Below are 18,251 nucleotides of genomic sequence, written 5' to 3' on the forward strand. Positions count from 1 at the left end.
AGTCAAAATTTTCAGGGGAATACATGCCTCACAGCCCCACCTCCTAAATTGACGTCACTGAACCCTCTTGAAACCAAACCCTGGAAATACATCTGCCTCACAGTTGGTGTAGTACCCATACCTGTCAAATTGGTAAACCCTAGCCAAGCCTGGTTGTCATAAATTCTGCAGCATCAATTCTGGTGTCAATCAAGCAATAAACACCAAAAATATCAAATTACTTAGGCGTACCCAAACAATATTTTCCATTGTCACTTCAAAACTTCCGGTCGTTTTAGGAGTAATGACAAGATTTACATACAGAAATAAATATGCATTTACATGACACCATTAAAGCAGAAACTGTGACAACTTAAAAACCTGAAACTTTTAACCACTAACATGTGCTTAAATTATTGACATTGTTGCTATTGTTAGCAACAATTAAATTGTTGCTATTGTTAGCAACACAAGGAAGACGTGGATTATAGACACAAAACAAATGACTGATTGTTCCCAATTCCGATTATATTAATCCAAAGAGAAGCTGAGTTCACTTCAATGACTTATGTGACTCAAAACTCTTGCTCCTTTTACTCAGTGGCGTAATTTCGTCAAAATCCTGCGAGTGGGAGGGGCAAAGTTGGAGCCGATTATCCTAAATCAAGTGAAAATGACAATAAAAACTGAAAAATGAATCCTACAGAAAAGTCATAAAACGGACAGAAAAGTCATAAAGTCATACAGAAAAGTCATAAAGTCATACAGAAAAGTCATTAAGTCATAAAACATAAGTCACTTCAATGACTTATGTGACTCAAAACTCTTGCTCCTTTTACTCAGTGGCGTAATTTCGTCAAAATCCTGCGAGTGGGAGGGGCAAAGTTGGAGCCGATTATCCTAAATCAAGTGAAAATGACAATAAAAACTGAAAAATGAACCATATAAAACCATAAAGATAAAATTATCCTATAAAAAACTGACCTGTTTCTGTGGATGCTGGAATTATGTAGACTTATCTTGGTTTTGACAAGATTTTTGAAGAAACTAAATTTTAACTGGGGGGGGGGAGCAGTTACACCCCTGTCTCATAGCAAATTACGCCCCTGCTTTTACTTGCTTAAAATTCTATTAAAAATAAGTAAATAAAGTTTTGATTATTTTTACTAGCTCAAATTTAACAAGACAACAGGTATATGTAACAACGATAAAAAGGTGGGATCGTTTGGTTTCCCTTTCTGACACCCGCTTAATAATAATACGATTACCTAGAAAAAAGACAATTGATGTCAAACAGTTCGTTGTAACGAACCGTAAGCAAGGAGCGACCCGGTTCAATGGTAACCGAAACTCTATAAACCAGAATTTTGATACCAATAGATACATCAAAATAATCAGATTTTTATGCTGATTTCAAATATATAAGTTTTAGCAAGTTTAGTCTTACACATGAAAAGTTACCCCTCTTTACGCTAAAGTTTGACTCTCTCACAACTTCATTTTTTAAAACAATAAAAAACTTTAGCATAAAGAGCGAGGCATTGATGAGGGGACAGCCCCTTTCATATACGGAATAATTTCTGTTCTTTTTAAGTTGTAACGTCACTCCTTACTTTCAGTTAAAAGACTTGTTTTTTCATTTAATCATAAAAATAAACCAATGCAGTAAAAACTGTTTACTTGTAGCAATAGTTGTCACTAAAAACTTTTCATTTTTTTTTATGCTTAAGATTTCATATATAATTTTAATATATATATATATATATATATATATATATATATATATATATATATATATATATATATATATATATATATATATATATATATATATATATATATATATATATATATATATATATATATATATATATATATATATATATATATATATATATATATATATATATATATATATATATATATATATATATATATATATATATATATATATATATATATATATATATATAGCCTATGGTAACATTTGACGTCACAAACAAAACCAATGGAATGAAAGCACGCTTTCTAACACGGAAGTACAGAATAGTAATGTCTCTTTTTCTCTTTGGCGAAATTTTTAAACAAACTTACATTAAAATGTGAAATTTAAATTAGCAATACAAGAAAAGCGTTGGATTGGTCAAACTGGCTTTGTATATGTTCATCTAGGTCTACACGAAGGGCACCCACATTAATAAATCACGTGCAACAGGTAATGCGCGCCAAGCGTGGCGAAACTGTTCTAATCGAGGCAAAAGCTATATCAAGCGTGGCGGACCTTTGTGGCACATTTGGGGTTCTGACATGTACACCAGGAGGTGGAAAGTAAACGCCCCTTCGATTCTACACTACATAGGAATCACCATATCCTCGGAAGGAAAACATTATTTATGCTTCAGATGTCATTCATTAATCATTCGTCGCTCATATATATATATATATATATATATATATATATATATATATATATATATATATATATATATATATATATATATATAGCCTATACTTCTTGAATTGTTTTTTTAAAGCCCTTCCTAAAAGCAAAATCATACAGGAAATATTTATCAAAGTTTATCTCTAGAAACACGTCATTCCCAGGTCTTTTACACAAGTAAGGTCTATTGCCTCGGCCTTGTTCTTTGCATAAAAGGACAAAAACTTAAAGAAGTTGTGATTACAGGGGCGTAAAATGAAATCTCAGCTTGTTCGTTTACCACTCGCCCTGAGGCCTAGGACAGCAAGGAAATTTCGATAAGAAATAGGGGAAGGACAACTAGCTTGCTGGAGCAAAGGGAAGTGATTATTTCCCTCATAACGGTGAGGTATATTGCTTCTTTATATTCAATCTCAGAGACGACTTGGAATTATGGGCCAATAAAAGAGGTGGTCACTCAACTGTGATATATCTAATTAGAATAAAAACCTGGTTGGGGACAGGGGCGGATCCAAGATTTTTTTTAGGGGGGGGGGGCAAAATAGGTTGATCCGATAAACTTGCATTAGGAGCAAGTTTATTTAACGCAAACTTGCATTAATTAAATAAATTACACTACTTTAGACTACGTTAGGGGGGCGCCCCCCTCACCCTCCCCCAGGATCCGCCACTGGCTGGGGAGAGCAAATGCGTTTTCAATGTTTACACGAATAACACTAAACTGCGCATTCATGTGAAGAGACAAATATATCAATTATTTTCTTAGCTTCAAATCCTATAGCGCTTCGCACTATATAGTGAAACTAAAATTTAAAATCAGATTTTACTAACACGGAAATTTAGCACGTGCTGCTTTGAGCCAATCAGAATTTTCCAAACAATATTTCAGCTAATCAGTAAATCACATGAAAAAGGGAGAATTTTTTGATATATAATTTTTTGATTGGCTAATAGAAAGGTAATCAATCAATCAATCTTTTATTACCCACAACTAACAAAAAGTAGTACAACTGGAGTACATAATAATAAAAAAAGAAAAACAAAAAGAACTCAACAAACACTAGCAATTAAATTAAACTAAGAAAAGAACTGTAAAAGACCGTGGTCAGGGCCAAATTTACAAAATGCATCTGCAGAAAGCTTTTTGTGTAGGTCACCGAGCTTTTGAGTTACATCCGTAACATAAAAACTTTTAACTAGATACCGATTTCTAGTCCATGGTGGCAGAGAAAGAAGAAATTTGCAAAATTTGAAATAAGTAACTTTAATCTTTTTTAAATCCTTTAGCTTAAGAACAGAATGAACACCCGAAAAATAAAGCACAGTATGATCAGAAAAAGTCGAGAATAAGCGCCCAAGAGCTCTTCTGTTATATTTTCCACGGTTTGCTACAATTTTTGAATAACTGAACTGAATTTTTGTTACTGAATCAGCAACAATCTGTTTACGAAAGAGAGCTAGAGAATTAGAAACAGTAATACCAAGCCACCGAAAGGAAGAGACAGAAATTACAGAAAATTCATTACATACCAGAGGAGTAGACGAAGACAGATTATAAGATAAGAATTCACGCTTGTCAAGATTCAGGGATAGACCAATATTTAGGAAAGGCTGAGAAACTAAGGAAGTCATCACATAAAGAACAGACTAAGTACTACTAATCTACAGAATGTCCTCAGCATAAGCAATGTAGGAAGTATCAATACAATCAGAAAAATAAGTACCTGAGATCTTTTCCAGAACAGTAGAAATACAAATTTTGAACAGGGTTGGTGATAAAACACCTCCCAGCCTAACACCGCGAAGCAGTTTGATAGTTGTTTCTGGTGAAAATTTCAGGTGGAGGGAACAATTATAATACTAAAACGGTGGAAGGTAAATAACCGAGAAATTAACACAAAAAAAAGCCAATGAAAAGAGAAGCTGGTTATGAACAAAAGAATCAAAAGCCTTTGAAAGATCAAGTGTACAGAGATATGCGCCTTTACCCTTAGAAGAATTAGAAAGTAGAATAGAAGAAAGGACACGATGAACATGTTGGCACCCCACACCAGGTCTGAAACCAAGTTGATTTTCACGAAAGAAAGAAATATTTCGAGTTAAATTAGGTAAAAGAATATATTTGAAGACCTTGCTAATATTGCAAGAAACAGAAACTGGACGGTAAGAAGAGCAATCTGTTGGCGGTTTACCTCTTTTTAAAATTGAAGTCACGCTGCCACACAAAAAGCTTTCCGGGACGACAGAAGATGCCAAGCACATTTGAAACAAAAGCGCAAGATGTGACACAAGTTCAGCACATTGGGGAGTTAGATGCATTTTAGAGATACCATCAGCATCAATAGATTTCGACTTAAGATGATTCAAAGCATTCAAAACTTCACAACGCAATATAGGCAAAACAAAGAGCTGACTTAGAAATCTAGGGACAATTTTAACAAACGTTTCGCCAAACTTTCTATGAACAGAATAATTCAAAATAGAGACAATTTGCGAATAGTATGCATACCAAAAACTTGGTAGAATAGCATTACTACTTACATCAAAATCATCTGTTTTGCTTGAATTAATTACTTTCCTCCAATTTTTAGGTAAAGATGGAAAAAGAAGCCCTCGGTATCGGACACTTTTAGAAACTTCTTAAATTCTAATATACTTTTCTGTTTAATAAGCAAAATATTACCGGACCTAGGCCGACCACAATCTGTCCAAATTTTTAGCCAAAATTTAGCTTTATTTTTACAGGCCTTAAGGTTAGGGTCAAGTGACCAAAGAGGCTTTTGAGTATTCTTTCGGATTAGCTTTACTGGGACAGAAATTTTTTCAGCTTCTTTCATAGCAGAGAGGATAGAATGATAATATCGGTCTATTTCATATTTAGCAAAAATAAAATTCTGAATACACTGCAAAAGCTGATAAGGAACATGAATCGTACTTAGAAGTGAAGCCAATGTTATAAGATAAACAGAAAAATTCGCATCATTACAATCAGGCTTATAAAATCATTTAGAACGTACACCACGACTCTTATACATACTCCCAGAACAAACAACAGACTTTGATACACAAAAAGACAGCGGAAGGTGATCAAGATCATTCTCGTCAAAATGAACCGTAACTGGCGAGCAGACAAGAGCTGCAGAACAAACAACGTGATCAATGTCTGATTTACTACCTGAATGGTGAATTATGAATACAGCATTAGATGTAATGAATACAGCATTAGACTTTAACGTCCCTACTGGCGGTGCTGATCTTGATTTCATGGCCTTTCAGCAAGAAGGTTCAATGGGGGCTTGGGGGCCAGCCATCCTGTGCTTTCGCACACTCTTCCTGTTTACCTTCCCCAGGTACCCATTTAGAGCTGGGTCGATTCTGGCTAAACGTACAGGATCAGGCCGATGACCCCCGTTCCAAACCGAATAACCAGCAAAACCAGGATTCGAGCCCCTGTCCTCAGGGAAAAAGAACCCAAGTCTAGCGGGCTAACCACTCGGATAAGATTGGCTAATACCCCAACCTTATCAAGCCAGAGAAAAAACTGCAAATAAAAATATGGGTGGAATAACCCGGAGTTTGATTCCGTAATGACATTATGCCAAAGCGTATCTTATTCCGCGATTTTAAATGATTTTTCTTTTGGTTGTTTCAAAGCTATGAAGTTTTAGGGTAATACTATTTTGTGTCAGTAGAGATGTACACAGAGGAATATCCCTGCCCCCCCCCCCCGAAAATATATTGCGCACGTACATACTTGTCAGTGTTGCCAAATAGGACCGTGAAAATAAATAAAAAACTGATAAGTTAAATTTGACAACGCTTGATTCCCTAAGACAACTACACCTTCATAGGAAAACTTTCACCAAGCTCGACGTCCGCCACTTTCAAAATTACATATGGGATCTCTATCATTAAGAACTGAATTCCCCATTATTTTTTTTCTTTTAAAGATATATATATAGTTGGGTAAGTTTCCACGTAACAAATTCAAAAAATTGGATTTCGCTGTCACCGTCCTTGGGATTTTAAAGCAGAGGGTCCACACACAATATGCATATTTTAAAAGGGGTGGATGCGGGTGAAAAAAAAATCATTAGGGATTTTCGTACCCAAAAAGTATCGCAAATAGATTCACTTCAGCGAAAGTAATTAGTTGAACATTTTAAAGGGAAATGAAAGGCCACAATCATGTGATAATTTTAATTTACTTACTCAATTGTCCGATGAGGCAGACCCACCCTTCAATCCTCCTCCTATGTCTTTTAGGATGACTTGACTGGCCTCTTGCAAAAAAACTAAATTGAAAAATACATACCTTTATAGTGCCTTATTCTATGGCTACAACATGTAGGTTCATGATAAGCTTCATAATTATTAGAGACTTCTGCTTTCTCCCAATCAAGTTCATCTTCCGCTAATGGAGAAACTGTATCCACCGCAAAAACAACAAATCCAAACAAAAACAAAATTGTTCTAATTGCCATTCTGTTGAAATACAGCTCCATTTATATTAACATTTTTTTTTATAATTGAAAGCAGAGCAACACGAGAGCTGTTGCAAATGATAAGGAACACTCGACTTCTAAGAGGCTATTCTTGATCACGAATTTCCGAACACAAGATATTGAACAGACAATAGATCTCCAAATACTCCTTTTTTTTCAAAACACTTCACTGCAAACTAAACAAAAAACAAATAGGCATACGTTCGCTATCATAAATTTTGGGGGATTTGAAGTGTGAGTGAAAATAATTTGGCAGCAATTTACCAATGAACAAAAAGATTGATAAAAGATTTAGGCATAATTTACCTTTATTTCCTAAAAATCACCTGAATAGTAGATTTCTTTATATTTCCAGAAACAACCTTCGCGTAAAAAAAAACACCCCGACAGAGCTCAAAAGCATTTCTAAGTGCCAATGCCGCATTCAGGGGAGGGGTTATGGGATTTGAACTCCCCTAGATGTTTCTCCGACTCGTAAAACGTAATATAAATGCATAAAAATATATTCCTGATGTTTTTTTAGTATTCTTTTGTACCCCCTCCCCCCCCGAAAAAACAACAACAACAATTCTGGATACGGCCCTCTTAGGTATAATCCCATTCAATGCAACACCAAGGACTTCGGCTCCATGCCTCCCCAAAAAACTCCATATTTTTTTCTAGTTTCTTGCAATTTCCATACGATTTGCCTTTTTTCAAACAAGTGCCCCCTCTTGGGACAGTCATAGGGAAGGAGCTATTTCATCAAAGCAATCTGTCTATTCCCCCAAACCAACAATAGTTTTTCAAGGTCTAATAATGGAACTATACATGGGCGCCCGTAAGCTGAATTTTAGGGGGGCCTACCTGATCTAATCAGCACTTCCAATGTTGTGTAATAGAAATCTCAAAACACAAAATATGAAATATAAGGCAGCATACTTAAGCCAGGGGGGGAGGATGGAGATCCCCTCTGCCCCCCCCATACGGGCGCCCATGGAACTATACAAAAGGGTCGCAGAGATAAAAATAACACCCATCTTAGGCATGCAACCTAGTAAACTACAAAGTTAGTGTATCTTCACAAGTCTGTGAATACAACCCAATAATAAACATTAAAGATAGTTAACAGCCCAGATTCGTGTTGTTTCTTTTAGATAAATAACAGCCCCCCCCCCACATCTTTAACAATTTCAAAATGGAAGACAAAGTACAATATCATAAACGATGTTGGAAATCAGCGAGATGACTAATCCCACAAAATAAAGGCGTATAATGTTCAGCTCATTAATAATACAAAGGATAGCCGACAGAGTAACCCAAACTAGACAATTTGACGTTAGACAAATTAATACATCAGCGCAAGAGCGTGATAGGGAGTGACAGGGACAGGTAAGAAATTGAAACTTGTCAAGAACGATAAAGACCTCAGTCATAACGTTTGATTAGCTAAGCTGTCAAAACTCCATGCCCCATGAATGATACCAGGAGACAAAGTAGACGGTACTGCTAGCAGCTGATGTATACACTTAAGGTTTATTCATTATTAGGCTAGTAAGGCTCTGAGCCAGTGACGGTTTCGGCCTCTCTTGCGTCTGTCGCAAAATTTTAACTGGTGCTCCCCCCCCCAGTCTCCCAACAAATTTCAGGCCAAATCTTAACAAAAATTTGCATTTACTAACAAAATTTTCCATTTATTTAAATCTTAGTTTTTTTTTTTTTTAACCTCTGAACAATATTAATCAGTTCGTCCTAATTGATTGCAAAATTTTAACTGGTGCTCCCCCTCCAGTCTCCCAACAAATTTCAGGCCAAATCTTAACAAAATTTTCCATTTATCTAAATCTTAGTTGTTTTTTTTTTGCTTTAACCTCTAAACATTATTAATCAGCTCGTACTAATTGATTGCTCCTGATTCTTCCCATTCTATGCTCATTAACACTAAATAATTTAGTCACTCCTAGCCCCTAATCAATCTGAACTACATTAATATTAATTTAAGCTTACTAGACGACCGCTCATCACTGACAACCAACACTGCAATCGCTAATAATATTTGATTGGCAACTCTTACGTTTAGATATGGATTTTCATGTCTCCTATCAAGGTGCTTTCCATTAGTCGTCACGTTTTTCCACCGAAGCTTCATCTTTTTCTCGGTTCAGTAGCCCCCTCCCCCTAAAAAAATCGTGGTAGCCCCTTCCTAAGGACCAAACATGTGTAAGCCCGTACATATAATACTGCAGAAAGGGGAGCGGAACCTTTCTAATATCTGAATTAAGTTCTCCTGAAGAAAAAGAAACGACATTTAGGCCGAACAAAATACTTTTTCCATGCATCGACAATATTCTCAGACTCAATATGCAGATAAAAAAAATATGAATATGTGTTTCGTAAGCAACCCTTATTCAACTCTGTCCCTTGAAGAGCTTTCTTGCGCAGTAAGATGCCCATTCCAAACTCGCTGATATCCCCTAACTAAATTTTGGCTATATATCCAAATGCCTGGATTAAAACTTCAGTTGTGTGTTAAACTAAAACATAGTATCCAGGTAAAAACGAAAAGTGCAATTTCGTGGGACAAGCCGTCTTGTAATAGGAATCCCTTTTTTCAACGATGGGGAAACGAGATTTCCCTCGGTGACAGTTAGATTTCCTTTTTCTCAATCAAGGAAATGACAAGGTTTGAGGGAACCTTTACGTGCAAAATAGCTAAAATGCCTAGATCTTGTGAAGAATTTTATCTTTACGCTCAGCTGAAGACAGAAATATGATAGAATAAGACATGAGAAAAAACTGAGAACTGTCCTGAATTTGGTTTTTATCGCGGAATGTCTAAAAGGAGAAGTTAAACTATTTGTTATTTTCTAGAAATTAAAGCAGTTTCAAATAAAAAAGATGATTGAAGCAGGTTTCTTAAACAATAAAATAAAATTAAACATATTTGTTAATGCAGTATTTCGAAAAATTAATTTTATTTTATTAATTCAGGTCCAACTATTTAAAATTAGCCTGCTTATTTTCTATACTTATCAAGCCTATATTTTTGCCGAGTTTCATATATCTGTGAAAATTACTACTACTACTAATAAAAATCGTCACAAATTGAAGCCTCCAGACGTGGCACTAACAAACACTTCCATCACTTGACCATACTCAAAGTTATTTTGTTTTTGTGCAATAATCTCAATTTGGCGCAAAAGACCACCAGCAAGAGCAGGGTTGTATACGGGGGGGGGGGGGCGGAGCCCGGATATACCTCCAGAATCCTAAATTTTCCCTAATTTAGTTACTTCTTATTCAAATTATCAAATAACTTGTATATGATCCCTCCACAAAAAAAATCCTGTGTATGTGCCTGAGACAGAAATATTATCCACAAGCATAGTTATTCTGGCAGATTTCTGCTAGTCGTGAATATCATATGGAAGGCCGGTCTCGCTAGTAAGCTAAAGAATATTTTCCTATATCATTGAGAGGACCGTCTAATCCCCACCACAGATATAGCCTACCAATGTGTTTGCATTAATCTACAAAACAAGAACAACTGGCTTGTTTTGATTCACAAATTCACCAAGTTGACTAAAAATCGTCGAAGTTTGTTGCTTAAACAAACACCTCGAGATCCCTCGCCCAAAGTTTGCAAACGAAAATAAATTTCTTCATTGTATATTTGTATTCTCACACTGCTGCTATCTTTTATTTGGATTTTACCCAATAAATTTTTAAAACGACAGAAGAACATAAACTAAAGGCCATTGAATTTATCTTTGCCTGGAGATGCGTGGTCTAGGGTTCGATCCCAGCTGCAACAGGGCTGACCTAAGGAAATTTGTGATGGGAAAGTATCGCTAATCAACAAATGAATCATAACAGAGCAAAACAGGGCTAAACAGATGTGGTGATTTTACGTCAGCTTTTGATCTAGAATTCGGTGTTTAGATTACCACTTGTTTTGTGTTTTTTGTCTTCATATTCCTCTAGTTGTTTCTTTGGTACTTCCGTACAATCCAGAACACACTCGAGAAGCGATGTTAAGTTAATCATAATGAAATATACAAAACATGATGAAAATATAATACCTTAGTTTATAAAATAATATAATTTGAGCTATATATTTGCACATTAGGGGGAGGGGTAAAGTAACCTAACCTTACCCCCACTCCTCCTCATGTGCAAATATATATATAACCCAAATTATACAAGTCCAATGTATTATTTCACCCTTTAGTCTTTGTCGCTATGAAACCGGTTATTTCAGATGTTAAATTAAGCAAACGTCTCGAGTGTATGTTCTGGATTGTACGGGAGTAACGTTCCTTTCTTCACCGAAAAGGTTTTTAAAACGAAAGAGAGGTACAAAAAATTATTTGCGGAAAAAAAAGGTGTTTCCATCCGAATACAGTTGTATTTTATCAATAGGCGCGTATTTTAGACCAGGTTTCGACATAAAATTGTTATTTATTTAACAATTTCCAGATTTTCCTACATTCTGAATTTCAGAACAGCCTGAATTCAGATTCAATTCCTATCCCGAGTCTGAAATTTTATAATATCCAGAACCAATCTAGGTAATGGTCCAGTCTGGATTTTTATCAAATAGTTTCCCGTTCAATAAGCTGTCGCAGTTAGGCCTACATTAGACAAAAGAAAAAGCATCATCAAAGAATATGTATTCTCATTTCTTGATTTTAAATTCATTTTTTCTTCTTCTTTTTTCAATCCTATTTCAGCAACCAATTTCAGTCAAATGTAATTATGAAGGTAGTTATCTAGATTGCAGGACTTCAGTTTTGTATAATTCTTAATCGGACAGAAAAGAAAAAAAAACATTTTGATTAGACCCATCCAGAAATCAAAGATTTTCTGGAATATCTTTATAAAAAGGAGAGCTTTTGCAGAAGTAGCTTCACTAAACTGTCCAGACAAATCATCGTTTTTGTGCTTTCCATAGAGTACACCTACTTGTTGACCCCCCCATCTGATTATCTTAGTAAAGAAAACTAGTGAAGGATCTCAGTCCAATCGACGCTAGAACGTCTGACCTCCCCCTGCAGATAATTTCGCAAAACTTCAGTGCATGTTATTTTGCGCATTATATTTTTCTGTAATAATAATAACAAAAATCCCTTATAGGTGAATCGTGGGAAACTCATGCTTTTAGTGTAAATTATCGCATACTGGACACGACCCCATTCCAGACCAAAGCGAGACCATCTCGGAATGCGAATAAAATTGGTGTTCAACAGGACTGATAAAAATCACGCTACCCTATTCGGAAAATAGTACGATTCAGCCCGAAGTTGTTATTCCATTATTTGTCAAGTATTGATAATTAAACGAAGTTTTCAATTTTTAGAAGTGCTGGAAGTGTTAATTAGATCATTTCAGCAGAAATAAGAGGCCACAATATAGAGGGGTGTGTAAATATCTTTTCCGTTCCTTTTTTGGTTTGTTGTATGAATTTGACCAAATATTAAGGAATCGATTGCGTGAGAATCAGTCATTTAGCATATTTTAAGAGTATTTAAGGATATAACAAGGTTAAATACAGGGGCTACAGGGTTTGAGCCCCCCAACCAAATTTTTGGTCTGACTCGTAAAAACGTAACTAAAAGGCATATAAACAAATTTTTGATGAGTTTTTTTTTGTGTAACCCCCCCCCCCCTATCCGGAACAAAAATCGGTGCTCCTATGTTAAACCTACTCTTTTATATATTGCAATGGAAACTAGTCACGAAATAGACCGAAACGCCAGATGAAAACAGGTTTACGCTGCCTTGTGGGTATAAACAAGGTATTTCTCACTGTAGGAACTACAGTATATTTAAACTGTTGTTTTTTGGGGTTTATGGGGGGAAAGGTACCTTGGTTAGGTTAGATTACGTATTTAATATATGGTATAATTTGCCCCCCCTCCTAATGTGCAAATATATAGCCCAAATTTGTTTCTAAACTATTATATATTCATCCTATTTTATTTCATTAGCATTAACCAAACTAGCAGTATATAAAAGAGTAGGTTTAGCATAGGAGTACCCAGAAATCTTCGATACACTTTCAAAAAATGGAATTTACGGAAGAGAAAAGAAGCTTTACTAAGTTGTCCAGACCCGAATCATTTCCTGTTTATCAGCTTACCTTCTGTTATTAAGAACACCTGGTCTTCTTAGTCGTCTTATCGCCAATTTTGATTTATGATGCCGGTTTTGTATTGGCTAATTAGGGATATCTATTTAGTAACGCCTTAGGATCAACTTATCGTATTCACCTATTTAAAGCGGTTGGATCTGGATATCTGGATATAACCTCCGTTTTTATAAATGATGCACGAGACAAGATTTCATCTACTTTTAGAAATAAATAGGGTACTTGTTAATTAAACGACACACTCAAGAATTACGCTTAGGTTAGATATAAGAAAATCGGTTGCATAGCCACAAAGACAAATGATGGGTGCCAAACTGCATGGGACTTGTATAATTTGGCGTATATATTTGTACATTAGGGGGTGGGGGTTATGTTAGGTGTGCTGTCCAAATAATTTATCCCATCTCCTAATGTGCAAATATATATCCCGAATTATATTATATAAACTAAAGGGGTACTTTCCCATTACATGGGCATTTCTAAAAAGTCAATTTTAGTTAATGCTAATGAAATAAAATAGGATTAATATATAAAAGTTTATAAACAAATTTGGTCTATATATTTGCACATTAGGGGGGGGGGGTAAAGCATTGCATATATTAAATACGTAACCTAACATATGTAGCCTACCCTTTTCTCTCCCTAAACCCCAAAAAACAACAGTTTAAATATCGTATACGCATTCAAAACCATGCTAAGCATTGCATTACTGTACAGCAGCGTCTTGAATTAACCCGTCAAAAACCTTCCCCATTATATGTGCATTTCTAAAAAGTCAAGTTCGGTTAATGCTACAAATTTGGGCTATATATTTGCACATTAGGGTGGTGAGGGGGAAGGGTAAAGCGTTGCATATATTAAATACGTAACCTAACCTAGGTACCTTCCCCCCCCTAAACCCTAAAAAAAGCAGTTTAAATATCGTATACGCAATGAAAACCACGCTATGGGTTGCATTACTCTGAAGCCGTCTCTTAAATTAATCCGTCAAAAACGGGTTTTTCGTGACTAGTTCCCTTGTAAATGCCCATATAATGGGAAATTACCTAAATACGTAACCTAACCTAGGTACCTTTTTCCCTTCTTAACCCCAAAAAACAATCTTTTAAATGTTGAGAAACCACGCTCTGCCATCAACTTGTCTAGAAAATCACCCGTTGTCTGCGAATGAAATAGCAGTTTGACGGGTTTAGTGACTGGTTTCTTTGATACAGTACATAGCGATGCCCGTATAATACACCCGTACCGAACTTTCTTATATTTTTCGCATAATTAACCTTTTTTTCGTATTATTTAAAAAACTCCCCCCCCCAATTAAAAAGAAACTCCATCAAACATACCCGTGCAATTCCAAAAGCTATACACCAAGAGAGGTAGAAGAAATAACCAGTGGTATAATTCCGTCAAAATCCTGTGGAGGGGGGTGGGGGTGTAGGGCAGGTTGGAGCCAATTTTCCTAAGTCAAGTGAAGATTACAGTGAAAATGAGCCATAATGTACTATAAGGGCTAAGGTATACGAAAGAAAACTGATTCGTTTCTGTGGATACTTGAATTATGCAGGGCTACCTTAGTTTTGACAAGATTTTGAAGATACTAAATTGCAGCTGGGGGTAGGCAGACTAGGGTCTGGGGGCAGTTGGCCCCCCTGCCCCATAACAAATTACACTTCTGGTAAAAATATGTATCTGATAGGTATATAACAGAGGGACATGACAGCAATATAAGAAATATACTATTTGGTTTCCCCTTTTTACGTTTTGTATTGCCCAATCTATATATAATAATACGCACAATTTTATTATATATAATTTTTTTCTTAGTCCCCGCTCTCCCAATGCTTGGACTCTAAACATTTTCCAAGGGTCATAAGCTTTATTCACGTATCACAAGAACTTTTTAAGTTAAATTTCCAGTCATTAATAACAACTTAGACCAATTGACGGAATGTATTTGCATCCTAAGGTGAATTCACACAATTTCCCATATTTATGATAGCGAACTGAATAATTTTCAATATCCAACGTACAATATCCACCCTAAATCATAGTTTGGTTTCACAGGAAGAAACAATACTAAACAGTTGTAGTTTGTTCAAAGAGGAGAAATGGCTTGAGGAGCGACGCGGCGCTGATATGATCGCGCATAATATCAGCATGACAAGCAGATCAGTAGAATCAATGCCCTTTTATTTGTTAATCAGTCATAATCGTTTGACCTGAGTTTATTAAGTATTTTCCCTTTGATTTTCCTGAGAAAATTTCTGGGCAACGATGCACCTCACCGCAATTTGTCCGAAAGTTTAGCTAAGAAATTTGTGCGGTACTTGTTTAGAATCCGGGCAACACGCGAGACGTAAAGTTTCGTTAATGCTAATGAAATAAAACAAAATAGGATAAAAATATAATAGTTAGGAACAAATTTGGGCTACATATTTGCAATTTAGAGGGTGGGGGTAAAGCTTAGCATATATTAAATAAGTAAGCTAGCCTAATCGACCTAATCTAGGTACCTTTTTTGGCCCTTCAACCCCAAAAAACTAAAGTTTAGATCTTTGTAACGGAGTGAGCAATACCTCACTAGGCAGCGAAAACCCGTTTTTCATATTTCATCTTTGAGATGTCGATGCAATGCAATTCTCGTGTGTTGCCCGGATTCTAAACAAGTACCATTTTTGTTAAAGGTTTTCGGAGCCAAATGCGTGTAAAATTCTAAAAGAGGGGCTATTGTCTAACTTAAAAATCAGTGAAGTTAGGTGAATGTAACTCAAAGAAATAAACCCAGAGCTTCAATAATTCCCAGGGTCAGTGGCAGGGCCGTATCCAGGATTTTTGTTAAGGGGGGGGGTTACTAATTTTTGACTCAGTTTTCGACTAATTTTACTGATTTTTACCTAGGTTTTACTAATTTTCGACTTATTTTCGAGTCGGTCAAAAATTTCGGGGGGGGGGGGTTCAAACCGGGTAACCCCCCCCCCTGGATACGGCCTTGGACAGTGGCGTCAATTCACAAAAAATTAGAGGGAGTGTATTTTCAAAATCTAGGGGGAGCAGATTTGTTATTTTTCAATAAAAATACCAAAAAAGGCATTTTTCAACGAAAAAGGCGAAAAGTTTTATTCAAAATCTGCGTGGGGTAAAAAAAAAATCTAGGAGACACATGTCCCCTAATTGACACCAGTGCCAAGGGGCAGTATTATGAAGTACGTATCTTAACCCTTCCCCCTCCAAAGGACAATGACCTTTATGGCATTTTACGATATTTGTGTAGTTAAAATGAAAACTTGCGACCGAATCAACCACGGCAACTGAAAAGTAGGTGAGTGACACATCCTAAATCTGAATTCTTTAAGATTTGTTAAAAATCGAAAAGTGTGTTTTGAAATTTTGACGATTATTTTTTATAGAACTTTCAACCAAAATGGTATAAGCCTGCGTTAACACTAGCAGGAAGTGCATTAGTTTGGCTACTAAGGAAAGTCTTTCAAACTGTCACTTTTATCGATGTGTAATGACGTGCACGGAGAGCAGGGGTTTCAACCCATCCCCCAATATTTCAGATTCATTTATGGACTCCCTGTACTTTTCATTACCTAGCATCTTGTTTCGGATATGACCGCCATCCCAAACCAACTCTTGCATAGACGTGCAGGACCCATTACGTCCACCCAACTCAACCCTAGTAAAAAGCAGTCAAAACTCGCGTAATTACAACAGTATACTCAAAGCAACTTTTCGCCATAGTAGGTTTTTCTTGTATCAAACTGATACGGCAAATGTAAACTGACTTAATCACCATGCATAACTGCGATTACTACTATTTTGCATATATTTTACATGGAGATTGAGAGACAAAAAAACAAGATTATGCTTCAACATTATAAGCCAAAGGATTGTGCACTAATTGTAACAGGCGTGCATAATCTTAAAGTATTAAGGATATCAAATAAAAACTTATTTTCCTCGACTTATCTTAGATTTGTTCATAACTAAAAACAGAGGTACCGATTGGGGGGGGGGAGGCAGGGGCACCCCACGGATTTTTGAAACACTTTTTTTTAACTTTTTCATTAGATGCACCTTTCTGGGGGAAGAAAAACACAACACAAGTGCCACCCTAGATTTTGAGAAGTCGTCTTGCCCCCCTCAAAATTTTGCTAAAGCAGTGATTTGCTAAGATTACTCTTTTTGGATTTCAAAGTTTTGAACTAGTAGGGCAGTATAATATTTGCCTCAATGTTGTCACGTTGAACCGTATAATGAATAAACAAAATTAATTGTTTGAATTTGACACTGATTTTCGTTGGTAAAAACTCAAACATTAACAATCTGTTCATTCCAAAAGACAACTGCACCTCACTGGCGGATCCAGGGGGTCGGGGGGGGGGGGGAAGGCGGGCCCCAGAAAAATATTTTTGGCACCCCCTTTCCCTGTTTTTTTCTCTTTTTTTACTCTTTTTTAGAATAAATTTGTCAATTTTATCAATTATTGTCACATCTCCCTCTCAAGATTTTTCTCATTGGTTCCCTTGTCACAGCCCCCCCCCCCAGAGTCAGCTCTAGACTCGCCCCTGCTGCACCTCAAAAGGAAAGCTATTTTTTTTTAAATATGTTTGGTGCCAGATGTTTTAGCTTATTTTGCTGATATATCATCCACGTTTCTTATTTTTAAATTTGTTGCTTACTGCTACCAAAAACTGCATAGATATGGGGGTCTTTTTCATTAGAAATTAAATTCGGAACTTTACCTACACCATTGCAATTAATCAATTCAAACAATCAGATTTTACTTTCACTGTATTTGGTACTTTAACAAGTCCTAAGACCACACTGGACGAACCTGACGGTGAAATGAAAGAAAAGGAACAAGAACAGAAAAACCGACGGGCAGTAAAAAAAAAAAAATTAAAAGAGATCATCATTTGGCCTTTCATTTCGGAAAATGTCTCTTTGAATCGTCAATTTTTCTGTAGGTTTCTAGTTTTAGCCAGGAATCCTGGCTTCGTCTCCTGGTGTAAATCTCATAAGCGCCACTTGTTCCGCCACTCGTAGCTCGCTTCCTCTCCACTTATAGCACACCACCTTATAGACTCAATTTTTGACAAAAGGATGAACCTCGGTTTCATGCTTCGTTATTCTCGATTTTTACCCATGCTTTCATTTTATTCTAGTTGTATTTTGTTCTCCTTTTCATGTTTTT

At 36.1% G+C, this 18,251-nt stretch overlaps 1 protein-coding gene across 3 annotated transcripts in view; it reads right to left on the reverse strand.

Annotated features, from left to right (window-relative positions):
* Window positions 1-18,251, reverse strand: part of Sema2a (Semaphorin 2a) — a 508,917-nt gene that overhangs the window by 278,636 nt on the left and 212,030 nt on the right. The window contains exons 1-2 of one of the 3 annotated variants that reach the window (XM_089094859.1): window positions 15,082-15,113; window positions 6,735-7,100 (exon numbers count right to left, since the gene is read on the reverse strand). The exons of the other annotated variants lie outside the window; for them this stretch is intronic. Of the exons in view, the coding sequence (XP_088950985.1) occupies window positions 6,735-6,924 (190 nt within the window). The 5' untranslated portion in view covers window positions 6,925-7,100; window positions 15,082-15,113. Of the gene's footprint in view, window positions 1-6,734; window positions 7,101-15,081; window positions 15,114-18,251 lie in introns of those variants that run through there. 3 annotated transcript variants of the gene reach the window in all.

The sequence above is a fragment of the Artemia sp. Qi Xiang Cuo genome, chromosome 9 (assembly GCF_049724085.1).
Source record: "Artemia sp. Qi Xiang Cuo chromosome 9, ASM4972408v1, whole genome shotgun sequence".
Lineage (NCBI taxonomy): Eukaryota > Metazoa > Arthropoda > Branchiopoda > Anostraca > Artemiidae > Artemia > Artemia sp. Qi Xiang Cuo.